Below are 23,810 nucleotides of genomic sequence, written 5' to 3'. Positions count from 1 at the left end.
CAGAGTAGCACAGAGCTTGGCCTAAAGGTGAGGACAACTCAAGTATCCAGACAGATGAATGATACACCAAATGTGGCCTACTCAGACAATGCAGTATTACCCAGTTACACGTGCTACAACTCCGAATGAAAACTTTCTGCGACGTGAAAGAAGCCAGAGATAAAAGGACAAATCATGTTTTTCATGTAAGTATGATTCCACTGACATGAAATATCTAGAATATGCAAATTCACATAGGGACTGAGGAGAAAGGAGAAGAGGCAGTCACTGTGTGAGGAGCTGAGTTTCTGTTTGGGATCATGACCACATTCTGGAGAGGGAGAGTGCTGACGGCTGCACAACACTGTGAAGGTAGTTAAGGCCACTGAACTGTATGCTTAAAAGTGGTTAAAATGGGAGTTTCCGTTATGGCTCAGCAGACACGAATCTAATTATCATCCATGAGGAGGCAGGTTCGATCCCTGGCCTCGCTCAGATCCCCCGTTGCTGTGGCTATGGCCAGCAGCTGCAGCTCTGATTAGACCCCTAGCCTGGGAACCTCCATATGCCACAGGTGCAGCCCTAAAAAGACCAAAAAACAAACCAAAAAAAAGTAGTTAAAATGGTAACTTTCATGATATATACATTTGACCACAATTTAAAAAACAATTTTTTCTTTTTTTAATAGCACAGAAGATTTCTAGGCCAGAAAGAAGATTCCTCAGTACCTGGTTGTCACTCTCCGCCTCATCCTCCTCGTTGGTCTCCTCCCCTAAAGCCAAGAGGCCGAGAGCATTCTTGTCCTCATGGATCGAGCCCAAGAGACCATTTCTCTCAAGAGCAGAAGCCTTGAGACCCTGTGACGGCTCCAAAACAGAGAAGCAAAGTCAAGACACTTACTGGGAAGACCTTCAGAATGCTTCCCCCTCTTTCTGTTGGGGTGTCTCCCAGGGCGAGCATACCACATCCAGGAAGCTGGCCCCGGCAAGTCCGGCTCCATGGATCCCTCCCTCTCTAGCTCCTACTGCCCTGGCTGCAGGGAGCAGGCAATCAGCACTGCAGTCCCTACGGCCTGGGCGCACCCTCCACTGTCCGGAGCCCACGTCCAGCGTCAGCTGGGTGTGACTCACCCTTCCCCACTGAGGACTCGGCCCATGCCCTCTACGTCTCATCAACAGGATGGAGTTCCTGGCATGGAACACAGAGGCCCCACTAACCACAATGAACACAAGAAAAGACATTTACCCGCAAGAGTTCTCCAAGCTGACTGGACTCCACCGAGTTCCCCAGGCTCACACTTTGAGATCCACGCAGAGCAGAGGGCGGGGCATCGACCAGGCCTCGTAACGGGGCCAGGCCCCCAAGGGGAACGTGGACAGGGGCTAACAAGGAGCCCGGGGCCTGGGCAACGGAAAACATCCTGTTACAAACCCTACAAACCCAGGGCTCTTAGAGTGCGGAGACGGGTATAAAAATAAAACATCTAAATCCTGCCCGCTCAAATTTAAACCGCCTCCGTTCAGAGGCTGCTAATGAAACACAACATCCAGAAATTACCATCGTGCCAACTGTGTGAGAATCACGGGCTGGTTTCCTGATTCTCGTAACTCTGATGCTATCTCACAGCAAAATTCTTTCACATCTGGCAGATGCTGCAGAGGGTTCTGCTCTCCTTCCAGAAGCCACAGAGGAAGTGGGAGGGGGAGCGGAGGGAGAGCAGAGACAAAAGCCTCATCTACCAGCATGAGAAATCTCAATAGATAAAGTTTAGAACTGATGAATCAGGGAAAAGGCAGTCTAAGCATATTATTTACAAATATGGAAGCCAAAGAAAGCCATTGCCGCTGGGGAGGGGTACCCACACCCAAGAACTGCTGTATGTTGTTACACGCCTTTTGGTGCCACTTGACACTGTTTAAACGGGGGCATGCATTACTGTGATTAAAATATTCATTAATTAAGAAAGATACACATGAGCAACAAAAGAACTCTCTATCCCCTCTCCACTGATGAGGAAAGTGGCTGGAGGGAGCCTCGCCAAAGGAGGGGGCAGGCCCCTCCTTTTCCCTGTTCTCAAACAAAGGCTCTGTGCCAGTGAGGACTGGGGCAAAAACCAGGCGGGGGTCAGGACTGCAAGACCTTGGGCCACTCACGGACTCTTGGATTCTCAGTTCAGTCATCTGCAAGACAGAGAGGATGTGTGTCTGCTACTGCAGAAGGTGTGTTGGGGAGTTCAGATGAGAGACTGAAAGCCAAGAGCAAGTGTGCATGGCCCAGGGTTACACCAGCCCAGGGGAACTGCTGTCCTTCCATCACAGGGATTCACATTCGAGATTCAGGTAGTCTTGGCTTAGAGGCAAGGACAGCATTCTGGGGGAAGTTCACAAAGCTCTTTAAAATTCACTTTGGAAGAGTTTCCTTCATGGCTCAGTGATTAACAAACCCGACTGGGACTCATGAGGATGCAGGTTCGATCCCTGGGCTCACTCAGTGGGTTAAGGGTCTGGCGTTGCCATGAGCTGTGGTGTAGGTTGCAGACGCGGCTCTGGATCCTGTGTTGCTATGGCTGAGGTGTAGGGCAGCAGCTGTAACTCCGATTTGACCCCTAGCCTGGGAACCTCCATATGCTGCAGGTGCGGCCCTGAAAAGCAAAAAAAAAAAAAAAAAAAATTCATTTCACACAGCACAGGAACTGTATTCAGTATTTTGTAATAACCTGTAAGGGAAAGGACTCTGAAAAAGAATATAGATATACATATGTATTAAACTGTGTTGTACACCTGAAATTAACACACTGTAACTCAAACCATATTTCAATAAAAAAAATTTTTTTTTTCTTTTTAGGGTCAAACCTGTGGCATATGGAGGTTCCCAGGCTAGGGGTCAAATAGGAGTTACAGCTGCCAGCCTACACCACAGCAATGCCAAATCCGAGCCATGTCTGCGACCTACACCACAGCTCAGGGCAACACCGGATCCTTAACCCACTGAGCAAGGCCAGGGATCAAACCCACATCCTCATGGATACTACTAGTCCAGTTCTTAACCCTCTAAGCTGCAACGGGAACTCCAAAATATAAAATGTTTACATTTTAATTATTCATTTCTCAAACTTAAAAATGTATATAAAACAACACAAAAATTCCATTTCTCCCTAACCCAACAGGGACTGAAGAGAGAAAGGGAAACCTGAGGAGGTCTGGCTGAGTTCAGGTCATGTTCTCGCCCACAGCCGAGCCTGGGGCCAGACTATCTGCAGGCTCTGAACACGACCCACTTCTGCACAGGAAGGGCATCAAATACTCATCTGAAAAGTGACATCAGACTCCCTCCCGGAAAGCCTCTAAGGATTTCCCAATTATCTGTCCTGTTGCAGGGTATTTTTGTCAGGCAAAAAAGAAGCTAAAGATAATAAAACTGGCCAACACTGCCTACAGCCCAGATACCAGGGTAAGCGTTTGTCTTATTTCACTCTCAAAGCCGTCTGAGGCCACAGTCCCCACAAGAACAAATGGAGATGGGTGAGGTCAAGACCCCCCACCCCAAATCAGGGGGGCACCAAGAGGGGTAGACATGGAACCCAGGGTGAGCTCTAAGCCAGGATCGTACACTGCCTCCTGGTTGTGGCAGAAAAGGAGCCCAGGAAAGCTGCTCTGAGGTGAGCAAACTGTGAGCGAACCTGGCCTGCTCCTCCTGACTTCAGCCCTCCACCCAGCCCTGTGGATCAGCAAGGAAAATTCTTTCCCCACTATACTTACGGACAATTACAGACTCCTAACATGGCTAATTTGCTAACGTGCTGGGGGCCTGAGGCTGGGAGACAGGCCTGCTGAGGGCTTTGTTCTCCTGGGCCTTTACCAAATCAGTGGTTAGCAGGGAAATTACACGTCCCTGGCTCCTAGCTGATGGGCTTCTATAGATGGCCATTAACTCTGACTATGGGCTGTGCGTGGCATTGTCCTTCAGAGCAAATAAACTTGCTGCCATTGGGCTAATTAAAACTTTCGGGATAATCTGCAGCTTATCTGATATTTATAGTGCTACGGTAATTATTAGAGCTAATGGAGAACCCGTGCACGCCAGTGATTAGGAACGGAGGTAACAACTGGGTAAAGCCACAGCTGGGCAACAGCGAAAGGAGAGCCGGGGAAATGCAGATGGGCCCCCATGGTCTCTGATCCAACCCAACTTGTGAATGAAGAGTACGGCAACTCTTTAAAGGGACAAAGAGTCAGAAGGACAAGGCAAGCCCAGACCTTTGGAAACTCCCAGTAGGGGAGGAAGTGACAGCCCAAAGGGCCCTGTACAGCCTGACACAGGTTATTCACGTGCCTCCAAAATCCTAGGAAGCAAGAACAGAAGCAGCTCACCAGATACTAGAGATTCTGGGCTTCAGCCTCTCGTGACGACAGTACTAATTCTCTAGGTCTGTGTGACTCCAAGAGGGGACTAAGTTCAGAGCCTGGGGGTAGGGTGTCTATTTAGGAAGAACTCTACAATCAGCTGAGAGAGAAGGCTTCCCAAATCCTGGGACGATGCTACCTACCTCTTACACGAGTGCCATATTCGGTGCCATTTCACTCACCCTCAACACTGATCATCCTGAGGGCATGTGAACCACCCATGAATTAGTCAGATCCAGGGAACAGAAATCTGGATACCCTCAGCCCCTACCTTGCAGGTTACAGGGTAGAAGGAAAAAGACCTGCATGGCCGCCTGCGTGGTTAAGAGAGCAGTAGTTACCAAAGGAGGGCAAAGGCAGCAAAGGAGACCTGAGGGCTGTGTTAAGATGTCAGTTCAACCTGCCCCTCCCTACCACGTGCGCTGAGCCTGGAGGTCATGCTCTCTAAGAAGCCTACCTGGTCAACAAGTTGCATCTTGCCTGGCTCTGCATCTTGACTGGCTCTGCTGGAACTCATCTTGAGCAGCCCCTGCCTGAGAGGGCTGCTGCTCGGCTGGAAACAGGCTTGCTGAGAGGTCGCCTGCCCAGCTGGGGCAACGTCCACATCCAGAGGACACTCCGGCAGCTCTGGCCCCCAAGGCAGAAACCTGGAGTCCATGGCTCCCAGGGCCTCGTGCTCACCCTCGCTAGACATCCTGGAAGACTCGGCTGCCAGGCAACAGACCATGCTGGCAACGTCTTTGCAGGGCATCTCCTGCGCACTCTCGGGCTGCCCCAGGCCCTCCAGCCGCTTGGAGATCTTAACCATCTGCAGGATGTGCTGGTAGAACCTCTGGTCCTCAGAGTAGTCTTCGCTCTCCAACTGCTTCTCAGCGGAGCTCTGCAGGTGGGACGAGCGGGGCCCCAGGGAGGGGCCGGGGTACTGCTCTCGGGGTCCAGGGCCAGAGTGACCCACGCTGCACTCAGATCCCCACAAGCCCTGCAGGTCCCACGGGAAGTTGGTCATCTCCCCCAGGACCTCGGAGCCCAGCTGAGAGGCCACACTGCTACTGCGACTGCTCTCCAAGCCAGGCCCAAACCCACCGGGCTTCCTGTCTTCTTCGGGGGGCTCTGGAGAACCTGAGGGTGGTCGCCCCTCCCTGATATGAGACCCCACAGGGGCGCTTCCTGTAGGGGTGCTCGGGGCTGGTTCTGAGGCCAGGGCATCCGGGGATGTTAGCAAGAGCCCCTGAGGTGGACCTCCAGCTGCCTCCCCTGGAGCCTCAGGGCCATCAGGTTCTGTTTTCCAGCCACCCATGGGGCTGTCCTTGTGGACAAGCTTGGAGACTTGTCCCAGCCACAGTCCCAGGGGCTCTCTCTTGCTCCTGCTCCTGCCCACACTCCCACCTTCCCCAGAAACATCCTGCCAGCTCTGGTCTTCAGCTGGGCTGCTGTCTAACAAGAATGGTTTGCTCTTTCTGGCGAGCAGCATGGGGTCCACCTCAGGGGATGGTGAGGGGGTGGGGCTCTGGCCCTTGTCCCCCCCAGGGCCAGTGGAGCCCCGCTTGGCCATGTTGTGGCTGTGCTGCTCCCCTTTCAGCTGCGGGCCCTTGAGACTTTCCAAAGGCTTCGAGTGGACAGAGGCCTGACTCCTGCTTTTTAACGCATCCTGCCCGTTCTGGAAGAGCCCAGTGTTCTCAGGACCTGGAGAGCCAGGTTTCTGCTGTCTGGTCCTCATCTCCAGCTCTTCTATTTCAGGGTCTGAAAACCCCAGGTAGATTTTCTCTGTCGGCTGTGGGGGTTTCTCCAGACCCTGCTGATAACCTACTTCTGTCCTGCAGTGGGCTGGGGCCCTGCCTAAGATTTTCTCCACGTCGGCAAAGATCTGGTGGGTTCGAGAAGCTTGGCCTTTGGAGAGTGGCTGTAGCTTGCTGGGCAGGGAGCCCATGACAGGCCAAGGGGTGTCACCCAGCGCACATGGGCTCTTCCCCTTCTTAAAGGAGCCCTCACTTCTAGCCTGCATCTCCTGGTCTAGGTCCAGATCAGCCAGCCCAGGTGCTGGGAGAGGGGACGTGCCACGGAGAAAGGAGGAAGAAGGCAGAAGTCCCTGCTCAGTCTGTGTTTCCTAGATGGGTATATAAACAGGCAGAGAAAACTAAGACAAAGCACTTCTGAATTCCACTTGCTATCTCAGCTCTTGGCAAACCCTTAGCAGAAGCCCACCCTTCACTTAAAGGGAAACACAAAACCAAGAGGAAAGAAGAGCTAAAAACTTCCTGGGGCTTTATTGTTTTCCGGGCTCTAGGTTTCTTATCTATAAAGAGGAAGCTGGACCAACCTATAGGTTGGTTCCTCATGGTACCTTGGAGGCCTCTATAGTGGGCAGGGGGTGGGGAAGGGGCCCCACCAAGACCCACCCCCACCCAGGTTCATCCACAGCAGCTCCTCTTCTCTTTCACACGCTGGACTCTATGGAGGAGCTGATGTGAAGACAGGGTTTCATGACTAGTGAAAGTCTTAAAATCACCAACTAGATTATCCTGAAGGTACCATCAAGCTCTCACTTCTGTGGTTAATTTCATAAAATCCACTATCCTTACCAAGGACTATCAGAAATGGTCTAAGAAGAGAGAGAAGGGAAACAGAAGCAAAGAGCTGAGCCTTGGAAATTGGACTGGGACCTCGACCGAAGGCTCACAGAATCAGAGAATCCTGGAGTAGGAAAAAAAAACCCTAAGGACATCAACCGCATGCTGCAAACATTCACACTAAATTCCACCCAGCCCACACCTCCAGCTCAAACTACCTAAGCCCAGCTCACCTACCTGGTGAGGCCTGCAACCCCGGACACACTCAGGTTTGAGGTGCCTGTCCTGAGCCCCAAGACCCAGACTGGCAGCCCAGGGCTGCCCACTTGCCACGGAAGGGACCCCTTTGACAGGGAAGCTCAGGAGCTCAGTCACACAGCCAGAACTCGGTCTATTACTTAACCCTTCGCCTCAGCACCCTCACCTCACTCCCTCGCTCATCTTCGGTCAGGCCGGAGCCTGCCCAGATGCTTGTCATCATCTACAAGAGTCCTGGGTTAGTGAAAAGCCCATTATCCATCTTTTACCTTTCAAATACATGCCATTACAGAACATTCAACTGTGTAAATTCACTATACTTCAATAACACTTGGAAAAAAGAAAAAGAAAAATCAACCTCTTTGGAAACCACCTGTCCTTTTTTCTCCACCTGGGGGAATGGGCCTGCTATCTTATTTCTCAGAACCATGACTAGTAATACCAGAGGGGCAGGCGCAGGGGGGAGAGTATCTGCAGAGCTTGGAAATGATGATAAAAAGGCTAACTCATCATCAACCATCCAACGTCAGAACTGACACTCTGGGAAGGAAAGAAGGAAGATGGAGGAAATCCCTGCTGAGAAGTCAGCACCAGGCACCAGGAAATAGAGACTATACGAGAACAAATGAACTGGACCATTGTGAGAGCAGAAAAGATATCGCCAGTGCTCCCCACCTGGCCCTCCCTCTCCTGAAGGTGGCCCACCTGCCACACACCTGGGCGAAGGGAAGAAGGCTCTCTGGCAGAGCCCCCAGGCTCTGAGTCTTAGCTTCTCCACCTAGAAAATGAGGGCAAAAGCTCTGCCTCCTAAGTGCAGACACACTGGAGGGACACATAAAACGATGGTGGGAAAACACACTTTCAACTGAGTGAAAAAGCTACTTGGGACCAAGGTGACAGCACCAAGAACAAACTTCAATTATCCATCCTGAACTGAGGACACAGGCAGCAAGTACAACCCGCAGGAGGGGATAAAGCCCCAAGCTTTCCTTTTTGGATCTTGAAGATGCAAGTATTCTGACAAGTGAATCACGGCTCATCGGTCGTCTAGGAATTCACCACTGAGACACGTGATGAACCCACACGAGGGAGGCCCAACTAAAAGGAGAGGAGAAGCACGCACACATCTAAGCTCTCTGGCCTCCGCAGCTGCCCCCTGAGCCCGGACTCTCCAGAGGGGCAGGTGGCGCCACTCCATGGACTACTGCCAACAGCATTCTCAGCAGAGCACTCACTCACCAATCCTGTTATGTAATATGTGCCTCCCAAGCTGGGAAGAGAGAATGCCTAGAGAAACACCTTCTAGAAGCTCAAAGGAAATTTGCCAGAAGACAGGCACAATTCAGGTGATGTGCTATCAAAAAATGACTGTATTATCATTGTTCTTAACCTGCTGGCTGTAAACAGCTGGAGGGTCCCAATATCTCAGGTTTCAGGCCTGGCCTCTCTGGGAGCTGGCAGCCACTGACTCACCTGGGGACTTTTGGAGCTCTCTTTGTCCTTCTTGTCTTTCTTTTCTTTTTTCTTTTTCTTTTCTTTCTTCTTAACGGCACCAGGAGCTGACAGCTTCCCCCGCTCTTGGATCACCAAGTTCCGATAGTGCTCATCACAGGGATGGTCCCACATGGACTGTCCATTGGCGAAGTTGAAATAGTAAATATCACCTGTGATGTCCTGGCTGGGGATGAGCAGAGGTCAGAAGTTAGTCCCTGCTTGGGTCCAAAGCTACACAGGAAACAAAAAGAAAGAAGAAGAAAAAAAAATGGCAAGGAGGCAGAGAAGAATTGTGGGAAGAGTGGAAAAGAGAGAGAGAAGGGGGAAGAGAAGAAAGGATGGACACAAAATTGAAGGGTACCATTTGGCTAAGAATAAGGAGTTACCTGAGACAGAAACACTCCAGTTCCTGAGACTAGAATACCCAAGAACTTCTCTAGAAGGAGACTGTTAATCATGGTTCCTGGGAATTCATGCTAGACTAGAGTAGCAATCAACCTGGTTTTAGATGGATAAGTACAAACACAATGGTATCTTGGGGATCAATTCTAGGATAGACCTTACTTAATATTTTCCTATGTGGTCTGAAGAAGAGAGAGGCTGCAAAAGACTCTAAAATGTCTAAGAGGTGACAGTCCAAGCCAGTGGGGAATCTACAATAGAAGACTGGCCTGGGAACTCCATACAAGAGATCTGAGTCCATTCCTACTCTAGTCTAGCCTCAGAGAAATGGAAAGGCAAAGGGAAAGAGAAGGGAAGGGAAGGGAAAAATACATACATACATCAGGGGCAAAGATAAAAAGAAGACACACAAATTGCCAAAAAGCACATAAAAAGATGCTCAACATCACCAAACATTAGGGAAATGGAAATTAAAACCACAGTGAAACACCACCTTACATCCATTAGTGTGGCTATTATCAAAAATAACAAGTGTTGGCGAAGATGTAGAGAAGTGGAACCCTTGTGCACTACTGCTAAGAATGTAAAATGCTGCAGTCGCTGTCAAAAAGAGTGTGACAGTTCCTCAAAAAATTAAAAATACAATTACCATATGAAACAGCATTCCACTTGTGGGCACATGGCCAAAGAATTAAAAGCAGGAATTCAAACAGATATTTGTGTACCAGTGTTCACAGTAGCATTAATCACACAGCCAAAAAGAAAAGGAAATTCTCAGATGCCAGAAACAAAGCATGAAACCTGAGTAATAAGTGCATGAACTGACAGGTCAAGGCCTCTATCTGACCTGGATATAGGCCTGTAGAACTTGGGTTTGAATGCCAATTTAGAACAAAACATGGCTTTAGGCCTTCATGAGTTTAGAAACTGGAAATGAGATTCTAGATGTAGCTGGGGTCCTTCAGGCTGTTCTCTCCATGATAAAAGGACCTAGTGGGCCATGGAAGCAGCAAGAAAGTATGCACCCTCTCCAGGTTCTAGGTGGGCAAAATAAAATTGAATGAATAAGTGAAACCCCAAGACACATGGAGATACACAGTCCAAAATGTGGTAAGGAAGTCCCAAATCCAGAAATTAATGTAAAAATTTAGTCCTGACCACTGAAAAACCCTTGGCAGAAACCAACATAAAGCCATTCAGCAACCTAGGAATGAGATACAGAAAATAACCTCCATAGAAGATGAATTCACAAAATGCATAAGTAATCACAAACCACATGAGGAAACACTTCAACATGAAGGGAAATCAGTAACACAATTAAGAAGAATGCAGAGAGCAGAGCAATCAGAAGACGACTAAAAATAACAACATTTAAATTCCTGTAGGGATAAAAGGAGTAGAATCCATAATGAAAGAACAGAACACACACACACACACACACACACACACAAAAACTAGACATAGTGAAAAGAACATAATAGAACTTGAAGGAACTGGTAGTCATTAAATTCAAACAAAAAAACAGATGGGTTAAACAGCAGATATGACACAGAAGAAGAAAAATAATGAATTGGGAAATACACATGCTAAAGAAATTATAGAGTGATTTTTAAAATATGAAAACAAAAGTTGAGAGATGGAGGATAAGATAATAAGGTCCAACATATTTCTAATTAAGAGTTTTAGGAAAAAAAAAAGTGGTAATGGTTGAGAACTTTCCAAAATTGAAGAGACATAAGTCCTCAGAGTAAGAAAATACTTCCAATTCCTGAACACGGTAAATAAAAATGAATCCACACCTAGGTATGCTGTAGTGAAATTACAGAAGACCAAAGATTAAAAAGAATCAGGGAGTTCCTGTCGTGGCGCAGTGGTTAACGAATCCGACTAGGAACCATGAGTTTGCGGGTTCGGTCCCTGCCCTTGCTCAGTGGGTTAACGATCCGGCGTTGCCGTGAGCTGTGGTGTAGGTTGCAGACGCGGCTCGGATCCAGCGTTGCTGTGGCTCTGGCGTAGGCCGGTGGCTACAGCTCCGATTCAACCCCTAGCCTGGGAACCTCCATATGCCGCGGGAGCGGCCCAAGAAATAGCAACAACAACAACAAAAAAGGCAAAAAGACAAAAAAAATCATAAAAGCAACCAGAGAGGGGAAAAAATGATTACCTACAAAGGAACAAAAAGGGAAACCAAAAAAACATGACTTTTTAGCAAAGCCAGAAGTAAGATAATAGTATACAATATTGTCAAAGGGCTGTCCGACAAACAATTCCGTACTTGAACCATTATTCAAGAGTAAGACCAGGAGTTCCCTGGTGACTCAGTGGGTTAAGGATCTGGTGTCACTACTGTGGCACATGTTCGATCCCTGGCCCAGGAACTTCTGCATGCCACAGGTGCAGCCAAAAAAAAGAATTAAAAAAAAAAATCTTTAAAAAAAAAAAAAAGGGTAAGACCAGAGAAAAATGACTCAGACACAGGAAGATAAACACCTTTTAGCATGCTTGATATAAAGGTTATTTAAGAACTGTGTATCCAAAAAGAGAAACAGACTCACAGACACAGGAAACAAACTTACGGTTACCAAAGGGGAAAGAGGGTGGGGGAAGGATAAATTAGCAGAAAACAAACTTACGGTTACCAAGGGGAAAGAGGGTGGGGGAAGGATAAATTAGCAGTTCAGGATGAGCAGATATAAACTACTATATACGAAATAGATAGTTCTACAATAGAGCACAGGGAACTATATTCAGTATCTTGCAATAAATCATAATAGGAAAGAACATGAAACATATATATATCCTTTTATATGTGTGTGTATGCATATAAAAAACTGAATCACTTTCTTGCACACCAGAAACTAATGCAACATTGTAAATCAACTACACTTGGACTTTAAAAAAAAAAAAAAAAAGAATCTGGGAGTTCCTGTCCTGGCTCAGCAAGTAAAGAACCCAACTAGTATCCATGAGGATGTGGGTCCAATCCCTGGCCTCACTTGGTGGGTTAAGGATCCTGCATTGCTGCAAGTTGCAGCGTAGGCGACAGATGTGGCTCAGATTCAGAGCTGCTGTGGCTGTGGTAGAGGCTAGCAGCTGCAGGTCTGAATGGACCCCTATCCTAGGAAATTCCATATGCTGCAGGTGCGGCCATAAAAGGGAAAAGGGAAAAAAAGGAATCCTATGTTTAAAAACAAGAGACTACATTCTTATCACACACATACAGGAGTCCCCTGGTGGCGGAGACGGTTAAGGGCCTGGTATTATCACTGCAGTGGTTCAGGTCACTATGGCATGGGTTTGACCCCTGGCCTAAGGAACTTCTGCATGCTGCAGGTACAGTCAAAAAAAGAAAAATTTATTCTTTTTTTGGTCTTTTTGCCTTTTTTAGGGCCGATGCCGCAGCACATGGACGTTCCCAGGCTAGGGGTCCAATCGGAGCTCTAGCCACCGGCCTACGCCAGAGCCACAGCAATGCGGGATCCGAGCCACATCTGCAACCTACACCACAGCTCACGGCAATGCCAGATCCCTAACCCACTGAGCAAGGCCAGGAATCGAACCCGAAACCCCATGGTTCCTAGTCGGATTTGTTAACCACTGAGCCACAATGGGAACTCCAAAAAAAAATTTTTTTTAAGAAGCAAAACAAAACAAAAAGCACATATAGAACATTCACATAAACAGGTCACTTACTGAACCACAAATGAACTCTCAACATTTAACAAAGAATAGGTGGAGAAGGACTGGCACTCACCTTCTCTCATGAAAGCAACAAAATTAAAACAGCTGAACAACCTTCAACAAAATAGATTGGAAACTATCAAAAAGGTATCTTACTCCAAAGGACAAAGATGACAAAGAGGAGGCCATATTGAGACAGTAGGAGGGGCAATTAGGCAATAAAGCAACCCCATACCAGTAGGCCCACAGACTGGAAAGTAATATACCGCAGAGGCTCACCAATGGGAGCGAGAATTCTGAGCCCCACGTCAGGTTCCCACACCTAGGGATCCGGCATTGGAAGAAGGAGACCCTGGAGCATTTGGTATTGAGGTTCAGCAGGGCTTGTGCACAGGAGCTCCAGAGGACTGGGGAAAAGAGAGACTCCACTCTTGAAAGCCACACACAGGCTTTCACGTATATTGGGTCTCGAAGCAAAGCAGAGACTCCATAGGAATCTTGGTCAGACCTGCCTCATGGAGGATCTCCTGGGAAAACAGGGGGTGATTGTAGCTCATTGTGGGGGCAGGACATTGGAGGCAAAGGTCTCATGAATAATCAGTGTGAACTCCTCTAAGATGGTTATTTGGAGAAACTTGGCCCCATCAATCAGGTCTGAAAAGCCCCAGGCCAAACAAACAAGGTGGGAACATAGCCCCACCCGTCAGCAAACGGGCTGCCTAAAGATCCCCCTCCTGGGCTCACAGCCACCTCTAATCACACCAGAGACAAAGCCCCACACACGAGAGGGAAAAGAATCAGTTCCACCTACCAGCAGGCACCAGACCCTCCCATCAGGAAGCCGGTAACAAGCCCCTGTACCAACTTCAGCCACAAGGAGGCAAACATCAGAAGCAAGACAGGAAACAACCCCATTTACTGCAAAAAGAAGACTACACTAAATATCTATCCAAAATGAAAATGAAAAGGAGGAGAATTATGACTCAGATAAAGGAGTAAGAAAAAACTCTAGAAAAACAGCTAAGTGATCTGGAGATTACCAACCTCCATGAAAAACTTTCCACTAATGATAGTAAAGATGATCTTGGCAATAAAGTAGATGCAAAGGGGTTCCCATCATGGCACAGTGGAAACGAATCTGAACTAGGAACCACGAGGTTGCCAGAGTTTGATCCCTAGCCTCGCTCAGTGGGTTAAGGATCTGGCATTGCCGTGAGCTGTGGTGTAGGTCACAGACACGGCTCAGATCCCACATTCCTATGGCTGTGGTATAGGCCGGCAGATGTAACTCCGATTAGACCCCTAGCCTGGGAACCTCCATATGGCATGGTTGCAGCCTTAAAAAGCAAAAATAAATAAAGTAGAGGCAAAGATTGATAAATGACAAGAAACAGTGAACACAGAAATAGAAGATGTAAAGATTAAGCAAGAAGAGATTCAAAATACAATAAATGAAATGAAAAATACACTAGAAGGAACCAACAGCAGAATGCAGGAGGCAGAAGAACAAATAAGTGAGGTGGAAGACAGACTGGTGGAAATCACTGACATGGAATAGAAGAAAGATTGAAAAGAAATGAAGACAGTCTAAGAGAACTCTGGGACAGTTTTAAACACACCAACATCCACATTCAGACAGTTTTAAATGCACCAACATCTGGCATCCGTAGGGGTGCCAGAAGAAGAGAGAGAGAAAGGGCCAGAGAAAATATTTGAAGAGGTAATAGCCAAAAACTTCCCTAACGTGGGTAAGGAATCACTCAAATCCTGGAAGGACGAGTACCATATAAAATAAACCTAAGGAGGAACACCCTGAGAAACATATTAATCAAAGTGACTAAAATTAAAGACAGAAAATATTGAAAGCAGCTAGGAAAAAGGAACAAGTAACACACAAGGGAACTCCAATAAGGTTATCGGCTGATTTTCCAGCAGAAACCTGCGGGCCAGAAGGGAGTGGCACACGATATACTTAAAGTGAGAAAGGAAAAAACTCCAATCAAGATTACTCTAAGCAGGAGTTCCAGTCATGGCTCAGTAGAAATGAATCCGACCAGGTCATAGGTTCAATCCCTGGCCCTGCTCAGCAGGTTAAGGATCCGGTGATGCCATAAGCTGTGATATAGGTTGCAGATACGGCTCAGATATGGCACTGCTGCGGCTGTGATGTAGGATGGCAGCTGTAGCTCCTATTCAAACCCTAGCCTGGGAACCTCCATATGCCATGGGTGCAGCCCTAAAAAGCCCAAAATAAATAAATAAATAAAAAGATTACCCTACACAGCAGGGCTCTCATTCAGATTAGAAGGAGAAATCAAAAGCTTTACAGACAAGCAAAACCTAAAAGAATTCTAAACCACTAAACAGCTTGACAACAAATACTAAAGGAACTTCTCCGAATGGAAAAGAAATGGCCACAACTAGAAACAAAAATACTACAAATGACAAGGCTCACCAGTAAATGCATACATATAGTAAAGGTAGAAAATCATCCACAGACAAATATGCTACCCAAACCATAAATCATTGAGACGAGGAGGGTACAAACACAGGATATTGGAGATGCATTTGCAATTAAGAGACCAACAACTTAGAATAATCTTGTATATATAAACTCCTATATCAAATCTTTAGGGTAACAGGAAACCAAAAATATACATACACAAATAAGAAAAAGTGATCCAAATACAACACTAAAGATAGTCATCAAACCACAAGAGAACAAGAGAAGAAGAAAAAAGACCAACAAAAACAAATCCAAAACAATCAATAAAATGGCAATAAGAACAAACATATAATTACCTTAAATGTAAGTGGACTAAATTCCCCAACCAAAAGACAAAAACTAGCTGAATAGATATAAAGACAAGACCCATATATATATGCCGTCTTCAAGAGACCCACTTTAGTTCTAAGGACACATACAAACTGAAAGTGAAAGGATGGAAGAAAATATTCTATGCAAACAGAAATCAAAAGAAAGCTGCAGTAGCAATACTTATATCAGATAAAAGAGACCTTAAAATAAAGATTGTAAGAGACAAAGAAGGACATTACATAATGATCACAAGATCAATCCAACAAGAAGATGTAAGAATTGTAAATACATATGCACCCAATATAGGATTCACCTCAGTATATAAGGCAACTGCTAACAGTCTTAAAAGGAGAAATTGACAATAACACAATAATAGTGGGGAACTTTAACAGCCCACTTACATCAATGGACAGATCATCCAGACAGAAAATCAAAAGGAAACACAGGCCCTAAATGACTCATTAGCCCAGATGGACTTAATAGATATGGATAACACATTCCACCCAAAAGCAGCAGAACACATAGTCTTCTCAAGTACACACGGAACATCTTCTAGGATAGATCACATTCTAGGCCACAAATCAAGCCTCAGTAAATTTAAGAAAATTGAAATCATATATCAAGCATCTTTTCCAACCACAATGGTGTAAGACTAGAAATCAACAGGAAAAAAACTGCAAAAAAAACACACAAACACATGGAGACTAAACAACATGCTACTAAACAACCACGGGATCACTGAAGAAATCAAAGAGCAAATTAAAAAATACCTAGGAGCGAATGACGACAAAGACACAACAATCTGAAACCTATAGGATGCAGCAAAAGCAATTCCAAGAGAGAAGTTTAGGAGTTCCCATTGTGGTGCAGCGGAAACAAATCCAATTAGAATCCATGAGGATGTGGGTCCAATCCCTGGCCTCACTCAGTGGGTTAAGGATCCAGTGTTGCCATGAGTTGTGGTGTAGGTCACAAACGTGGCTAGGATCCATAGGCCAGCAGCTGCAGCTCCAATTCGACCCCTAGCCTGGGAAATTCTATATGCCATGGTTTGACCCTAAAAAAAAAAAAAAAAAAAAAGAGAGAGAGAGAAGTTTATAGTAATACAAGCTTAACAATCTCAAATAAACAAGCTAACTTTATACCTAAAGCAACTAGAGAAAGCACCGACAAAACCCCAAAGTTAGTGGAAGGAAAGAAATCATAAAGATCAGAGCAGAAATAAATGAAATAGAAATAAAGAAAACCATAGAAAAGACCAATGAAGCTAAAAGCTGGTTCTCTGAACAGATCATCACAAAATTGATAAACCCTTAAACTTATCAAGAAAAAAAGAGAGGGGACTCAAATCAATAAAATTAGAAATGAAAAAGGAGAAGTTAAAATGGCCATCACAAAAATACAAAGGATCATAGAGATTACTACAAGCAACCACATGCTAATAAAATGGACAAATTCTTAGAAAAGCATAATCTTCCAAGACTAAACCAAGATGAAATAGAAAAGATGAACAGACCAATCACAAGTAGTGAAATTAAAACTGATTGAAAAACTTCCAACAAACAAAAGTCCAGGACCAGATGGCTTCACAGGCAAATGCTATCAAAAATTTAGAGAAGGGTTCCCATCATGGTGCAGTGGAAATGAATCCAACTAGGAACCATGAGGTTGTGGGTTTGATGCCTGGCCTCACTCAGTGGGTTATGGAACTGGCATTGCCGTGAGCCATGGTGTAGGTCGCAGATGCAGCCCGGATCTGGTGTTGCTGTTGCTATGGTACAGGCCAGCAGCTACCACTCCGATTAGACTCCTAACTTGGGAACCTCCACATGCCATGGGTTAAAGATCTGGCGTTGCCATGAGCTGTGGTGTACGTCACAGACACAGCTCAGATCTGGCATTGCTGTGGCTGTGGCACTGCTGTTGCAGCAGCTACAGCTTCGATTCAGTCTCTAGCCTGGTACATCCATTTGCCTCAGGTGTGGCCCTAAAAAGACAAAAAAAAAAAAAAAGTTATTGCATAGCTAGGGAAACCCTAAACAAAAAGACAATCCACAGAATGGGAGAAAATATTTGCAAATGAAGCAACTGACAAGGAATTAATCTCCAAAATATATACACACCTCCTACAGCTCAATACCAAAAAAACAAACAACCCAATAAAAAAATGGGGAGATCTAAACAGACAATTCTCCAAAGAAGACATACAGATGGCAAAAAAAAAAAAAAAAACCACATGAAAAGATGCTCAACACCACAAATTACTAGAGAAATGCAAATCAAAGCTACTGTGCAGTACCCTGTTATAACCAGCCAGAATGGCCATCATCAAAAAGTCTACAAATGATGTTGATGTTGTGGAGAAAGGCAAACTCTCTTACACTGTTGCTAGAGATGTAAACTGATGCAACCGGAGTTCCTGTTGTGGCAGTGGTTAACAAATCTGACTAGGAACCATGAGGTGGCAGGTTTGACCCTAGCCTCACTCAGTGGGTTAAGGATCCAGTGTTGCTGTGAGCTGTGGTATAGGTTTCAGACACAGCTCAGATCCCACGTTGCTGTGGCTCTGGCGTAGGCTAGTGGCTACAGCTCCGATTAGACCCCTAGCCTGGGAACCTCCATATGCCACAGGTGCAGCCCTGGAAAAAGACAAAAAATAAATAAATAAATAAAAACAAATAAATTGATGCAACCATTGTGGAAAACAGTATGAAGATTCCTCAAAAAACTAAAAATAGAATACATGATCCAACAATCACACTCCTGGGCATCTATCCAGAGAAAACCATGACTCGAAAAGACACATGTACCCCGGGGTTCACTGCAGCACTATATACAATAGCCAAGACATGGAAGCAACCCAAATGTCCATTGACAGAGGAGTAGATAAAGATGATGTGGTACATATACAGAATGGAATATTACTCAGCCATAAAAAGGAATGAAATAATGGCATTTGTAGCAACATGGAAGGATCTAGAAGTTATCACACTAAGTGAAGTTAGACAGTGAGACACAAACATCATATGCTATCACTTACATGTGGAATCTAAAAAAAAGGGATACAATGAACTTCTTTGCAGAAAAGAAACTATCTCAGACTTTGAAAACCTTATGGTTACCAAAGGAGACAGGTTGCGGGGAAGGGGTGAGCTAGGGTTTGGGGATGGAAATGTAAAATTAGGTTGTGATGATGGTTATACACCTGTAATAAAATTCACTGAATTTAAAAAAAATTTTAACAAAGAAGACGTATAATGAACAAATAAAACTAGAAATCAGTAATTCAAAAAACATCCCACTCTAGAGTTCCCGTCGTGGCATGGCAGAAATGAATCTGACTAGGAACCATGAGGTTGCAGGTTTGATCTCTGGCCTCGCTCAGTGGGTTAAGGGTCTGGCATTGCCGTGAGCTGTGGAATAGGTTGAAGACGCAGCTTGGATCCCGAGTTGCTATGGCTGTGGTGTAGGCTGGCAGCTGTAGCTCTGATTAGACCCCTAGCCTGGGAAACTCCATATGCCACGGTACGGCCATAAAAAGGATAAAAAAAAAACCTACTCTATCTCATCCCCTTCAAACTATTATTTTGGAGCAAAATTTTAGAAAATCAAATCCCATAATATATAATCATTACCCACCAGAGTTTACCCCAGGAATGTAAGGTCAGTCTAATATTTGGAAACTAGCCTGAGTTCCCATCGTAGCTCAGTGGTTAACAAACTGGAATAGGATCCATGAGGATGCGGGTTCGATCCTTGGCCTTACTCAGTGGGTTAAGGATCTGGCATTGCCGTGAGCTGTGGTGTAGGTCACAGATGCAGCCTGGATCCTGCATAGCTGAGGCTGTGGTGCAGGCCAGTAGCTACAGCTCCAATTTGACCCCAGCCTGGGAACTTCCACATGCCATGGGTGCGGCCCTAAAAGGAGAAAAAGACAAAAAAGTCAAAAAAAAAGAAAAAGAAAACTAGTCAATATATAGAAAAATCATATGATCCTATCAGTAGATGCAGAAAAAATCTGAACAAATTTAATACCCATTTCTGATTTAAACTCTCAGCAAGCTAGGAATACAAGGGAACTTCCTGATCCTGACAAAAGCATTTATAAAACCTCACCAACATCAGCTAACATCACACTTAATGGTGAAAGACTGAATGCTCCCCCTTAAGGTCAGGAACAAGGCCAAAATATCCACTGTCCCCACTTCTATTCAATGGTATTGGAGGTTCGAGGCAGTGCAATAAGGCAAGAAATAAATATAAAAGGTATTCAGGTTAGAAAGGAAGTTGAAAAAATGTTTTTATTCCCAAAAGACATGACCATCTATGTAAGAAAGCCCATAGAAGCTACAAAAAAGCTACTAGAACTGACATAAGTAAGGTTAGCAAGGTTGTAGGCTACAAGATCAACATACAAAAAACAATTTTATTTTTATATGAATGCAACCAACAACTGGAAAATAATATTTTAAAAGGTACCATTTACAGAAGCATCAAAAAAAGAGATAAATCTCCAAGTTCCCTTGCCGCACAGTGGGTTAAGGATTTGGCACTCTCAGTGCCTGCAGTGGCTCAGGTTCAGTCCCCAGCCTGGTAACTTCCACATGCTGCAGGCACAACCAAAAAAGAGACAGATAAATCTGACAAAATATGGGCAAGGTATGTACATTAAAAACTATAAAAGAGTGGGTTAAGGATCCTGGGTTGCCGTGAGCTGTGGTGTAGGTCACAGACTCAGCTCAGATCCTGAGTTGCTATGGCCATGGTGTAGGCTGGCAGCTACAACTCCGATTAGACCCCTAGCCTGGGAACCTCCACATGCCATGGGTGTGGCCCTAAAAAGACCAAAAAAAAAAAAAAAGCTATAAAAGATTTCTTAGAGATATTAAAGAAAACCTAAATACATGGAGACAAGATTGTATTCACAGGTTGGAAGATTCAATACTGTTTGCGATGTTAGTTCTCCCAAATTGATTTATGGACTCCATGTGATCCCAATCAAAATTCTAATAGGACTTTTTTGTAGAAATTGAAAAACTGATTCTAAAATTTATACAGAAATGCAAGGGACCTAGAATATGACTTCGAAATTGGAGAACAACGTAGGAGGAGATACCTTAAATGACTTCAAGATTTATAATACAGCTATGGTAATCAAGACAGTTATGGCATTGGGAATTCCCCCTGTGGCTCAGTGGACTATGAACCCAACTAGTAACCATGAGGATGCAGGTTCAATCCCTGGCCTTGCTCAGTGAGTTAAAGATCTGGCATTGCCATGAGCAGTGGTGCAGGTCGCAGACACGGCTCGGATCCCACATTGCTGTGGCTATGGCCTGTACCTTAAGCTCTGATTTGACCCCTAGCCTGGGAACTTCCACATGCTGCAGGTGCAGCCATAAAATGCAAAAACAAAAACAAAAACAGGGAGTTCCCACTGTGGCACAGTAGAAACAAATCTGACTAGTATCCATGAGGATGCGGGTTTAATCCCTGACCTCGTTCAGTAGGTTAAGGATCCAGTGTCGCTGTGAGCTATGGTGTAGGTCGCAGACATGGCTCGGATCCTGCACTGCTGTGGCTGTGCGGTTGGCCGGCAGCTGTAGCTCTGATTTGACCCCTAGCTTTGGAACTTCCACAAGACATGGTTGTGACCCTAAAAAGCAAAATGAAAGAAAGGCAGTATGGCTTTGGTGTCAAGGTAGACAACGGAAAATCAGATCAATGGGAGAGAACAGAGAATCCAGAAATAGACACACACATAATGTCAAGTTGAAAAAAAACCCAAACACTTTTCAATATAAGAGTCGTTAAGTAAATCAGGAATTTTTTTTAATAAAGTTATGGTACATCTATGTATGGGGAAGTATGCAGCTGATAAAGATTGAAGTAGGCCTTCACACACTAACACAGAAGAGCCAATGTAGGAGTTCCCTAGTGGCCTAGCAGCTAAGGATCTGCTGCTCTCACTGCTGTGGCGTGGGTTTGATCCTTGGCCTGAGAACTTACACATGCCACGGACAAGACCAAAAAAAAAAGAAAGAAAAGCCAATGTATACCACATACCACTTATGTTTAAAAAATAAAACATAAGTGGGGGCCAGGCAGGAGGGAGGATTAAAAGACCTGGAAGGAATTCACCAATTAACAGCAATTAGTCATGGGAATAAAGGTAAAAGATGACACATATACATAAGTTTCAAGGACTTACTTTAAAAAGTGAGAAATAGTTCATGCCATCCTGGTTCATGCTGGAGGATGAGGGAACATTAGCCTCCTCTAGCAGGTACATGAGGTCCCCTGGCCCCCAGTCAATGACAGTTTCCTTCCTTCCATCACCTTTTGTTTCCTTCTATATCACTGCAGCCATTTATTTATAGAGGATGAGAACATTAAGGTATTATTCTACTGATTCTCTCGTGTGGTTTTTAATTAGAAAATGTATCCAGGGGTTCCCTGCTGGCCTAGCAGTTAAGGATTCAGCACTGTCACTGCTGTGGTGCAAGTTCAATCCCTTGCCCAGGAACTTCCATGTGCCACAGGAATGACCAGGAAATGAAACAAAATAAGAAAAAAAAAAATGCACCCAAAAGCAGAACAGCACAGATATACACAAACTCAAAAACACAAAGAAAAAAGAAGAAAGAGATGAGTGAGAAGGCAAATGTGGCTACCAGGGTGAACACTGCAAACCAAACAGAAACCACTCCACGACAGATTCTCCTACAAACACAACTGAGTCCTCAGCACCTGGAATACTGTGCGCAGTGCTGACGGCTTTACTATAAGAAAGACGTCAGGAACTGGAGAAAGTCCAAGAAAGGCGGCTAAAAGGATCCAGAGAACAGGGAGCCTGCCGAGCACGGAGAAGCTGGAGTGACCACGACTCTGCAGCAGGAAGAGGAAGGCGATGGCGGCAGTGGTTTTGAAGTGGTCCAGAGAAGGACAGGATAATTACACCTTGCGTGCAGAAATACACAGTCCCAGCGGAAGAGGTGACCCCCCAACCGAGACATCTGGGGGTTAGTTAGGGACAAACACAGGCAATCCCATGCTATGGCAGGAAGTCAGCTCAGGGCACTACCCACAGGGAGACAACATGGAGAGAGCTCTGTGCTTGTGAGGAGATCAGAGCGGCATCCCCAGGACTGGCAGTCCTGGCAGGGGGTCAGGGAAGCCAGCAGCAGCTGTCCCACCTCGGCCAGTCTGCTTCCTCACCATCAACCTCTACTCCCCGAAGTGAGTGTCTGCTCCTCACAATTCAAAGAGCTCAAATGGGGAGTTCCCATCATGGCGCAGGGAAAACGAATCCGAATAGGAACCATGAGGTTGGGGGTTCGATCCCTGGCCTCGCTCAGTGGCTTAAGGACCCACCGTTGCTGTGAGCTGTGGTGTAGGTCACAGATGTGGCTCGGGTTTAGCATTGCTGTGGCTGTGGTGTAGGCCAGCAACTACAGCTCTGATTAGACCTCTAGCCTGGGAACCTCCATATCCCATGGGTACAGCCATAAAAAGACGAAAAGACAAAAAAAAAAAAAGAAAGAAAAAGAAAGAGCTCAAATGACCCTGGAAATATGAACCTATTCATGACCAGGTCACAAGAACTCAGGGTTGGGCTGTCCAAGAAGAGAGAAATCCCTGCTGGTCTGCGTAGCCTCACCACAAACCTCTCCAGCACCAGCATCCACCCTGGACACGCTGAGGAGAGTACAGCATTGTCACTCTCCAGTTCAGTCTGTAAAGAATAACAATGACACCTCCTCCATGTGTCTGAAACAGATGCTGGCACTAGGGGGCCTGACACAGAGCAGCAGCTTATAGCCTGGGACCCTGGATGTCAGTGCTGAACCCTTCCAGGGACCATGGACCATCAAGGCAGCCTGGGCTCAGGCCCAAAGCATCAGGTGGCCTGGCACAGGGATGGCCCAGTGCTGTCCCCAACTCATGCGGAACAAGCTTCAGAAGGCAGCCAGTTAAAGCGGATCCTCGGTACCAGGCCCCCCCGCCTGACAGGTCAAGCTAGAGGGCGGCACCCATGCTGACTCACCATGGTTTCCACTCTTCAGGCAGTGGGGCCACAATGCCCTCCCGCGCCAGCCACATCAGCTCTGGTTCCTTTACGGGATCAATACCAATCTCTCTGGCAAATTCGAGAATTTCTGCAAGGAGGGACAGAAGGGTGGGAAGATAAGAGAGGTGGAGAGGGGG

The 23,810-nt window shown here is 45.8% G+C and overlaps 1 protein-coding gene across 10 annotated transcripts in view; it reads right to left on the bottom strand.

Annotated features, from left to right (window-relative positions):
- The window catches only part of CEP164 (centrosomal protein 164), an 80,822-nt gene that overhangs the window by 42,719 nt on the left and 14,293 nt on the right, over nt 1–23,810 (bottom strand). For 9 of the 10 annotated variants that reach the window (XM_047752210.1, XM_047752211.1, XM_047752213.1 and 6 more), the window contains exons 1-3: nt 4,840–6,238; nt 1,225–1,380; nt 708–845 (exon numbers count right to left, since the gene is read on the bottom strand). In XM_047752210.1, coding sequence (XP_047608166.1) covers nt 708–845; nt 1,225–1,380; nt 4,840–6,099 — 1,554 coding nt within the window. In that variant the 5' untranslated portion in view covers nt 6,100–6,238. Of the gene's footprint in view, nt 1–707; nt 846–1,224; nt 1,381–4,839; nt 6,239–8,680; nt 8,886–23,649; nt 23,762–23,810 lie in introns of those variants that run through there. The other variant, XM_047752219.1, reaches the window with a different exon arrangement.

Source organism: Phacochoerus africanus, chromosome 11, assembly GCF_016906955.1.
Source record: "Phacochoerus africanus isolate WHEZ1 chromosome 11, ROS_Pafr_v1, whole genome shotgun sequence".
NCBI lineage: Eukaryota > Metazoa > Chordata > Mammalia > Artiodactyla > Suidae > Phacochoerus > Phacochoerus africanus.
Note: the sequence above shows the minus strand (reverse complement) of the source record. Positions and strands in the feature narration are given on the sequence as shown.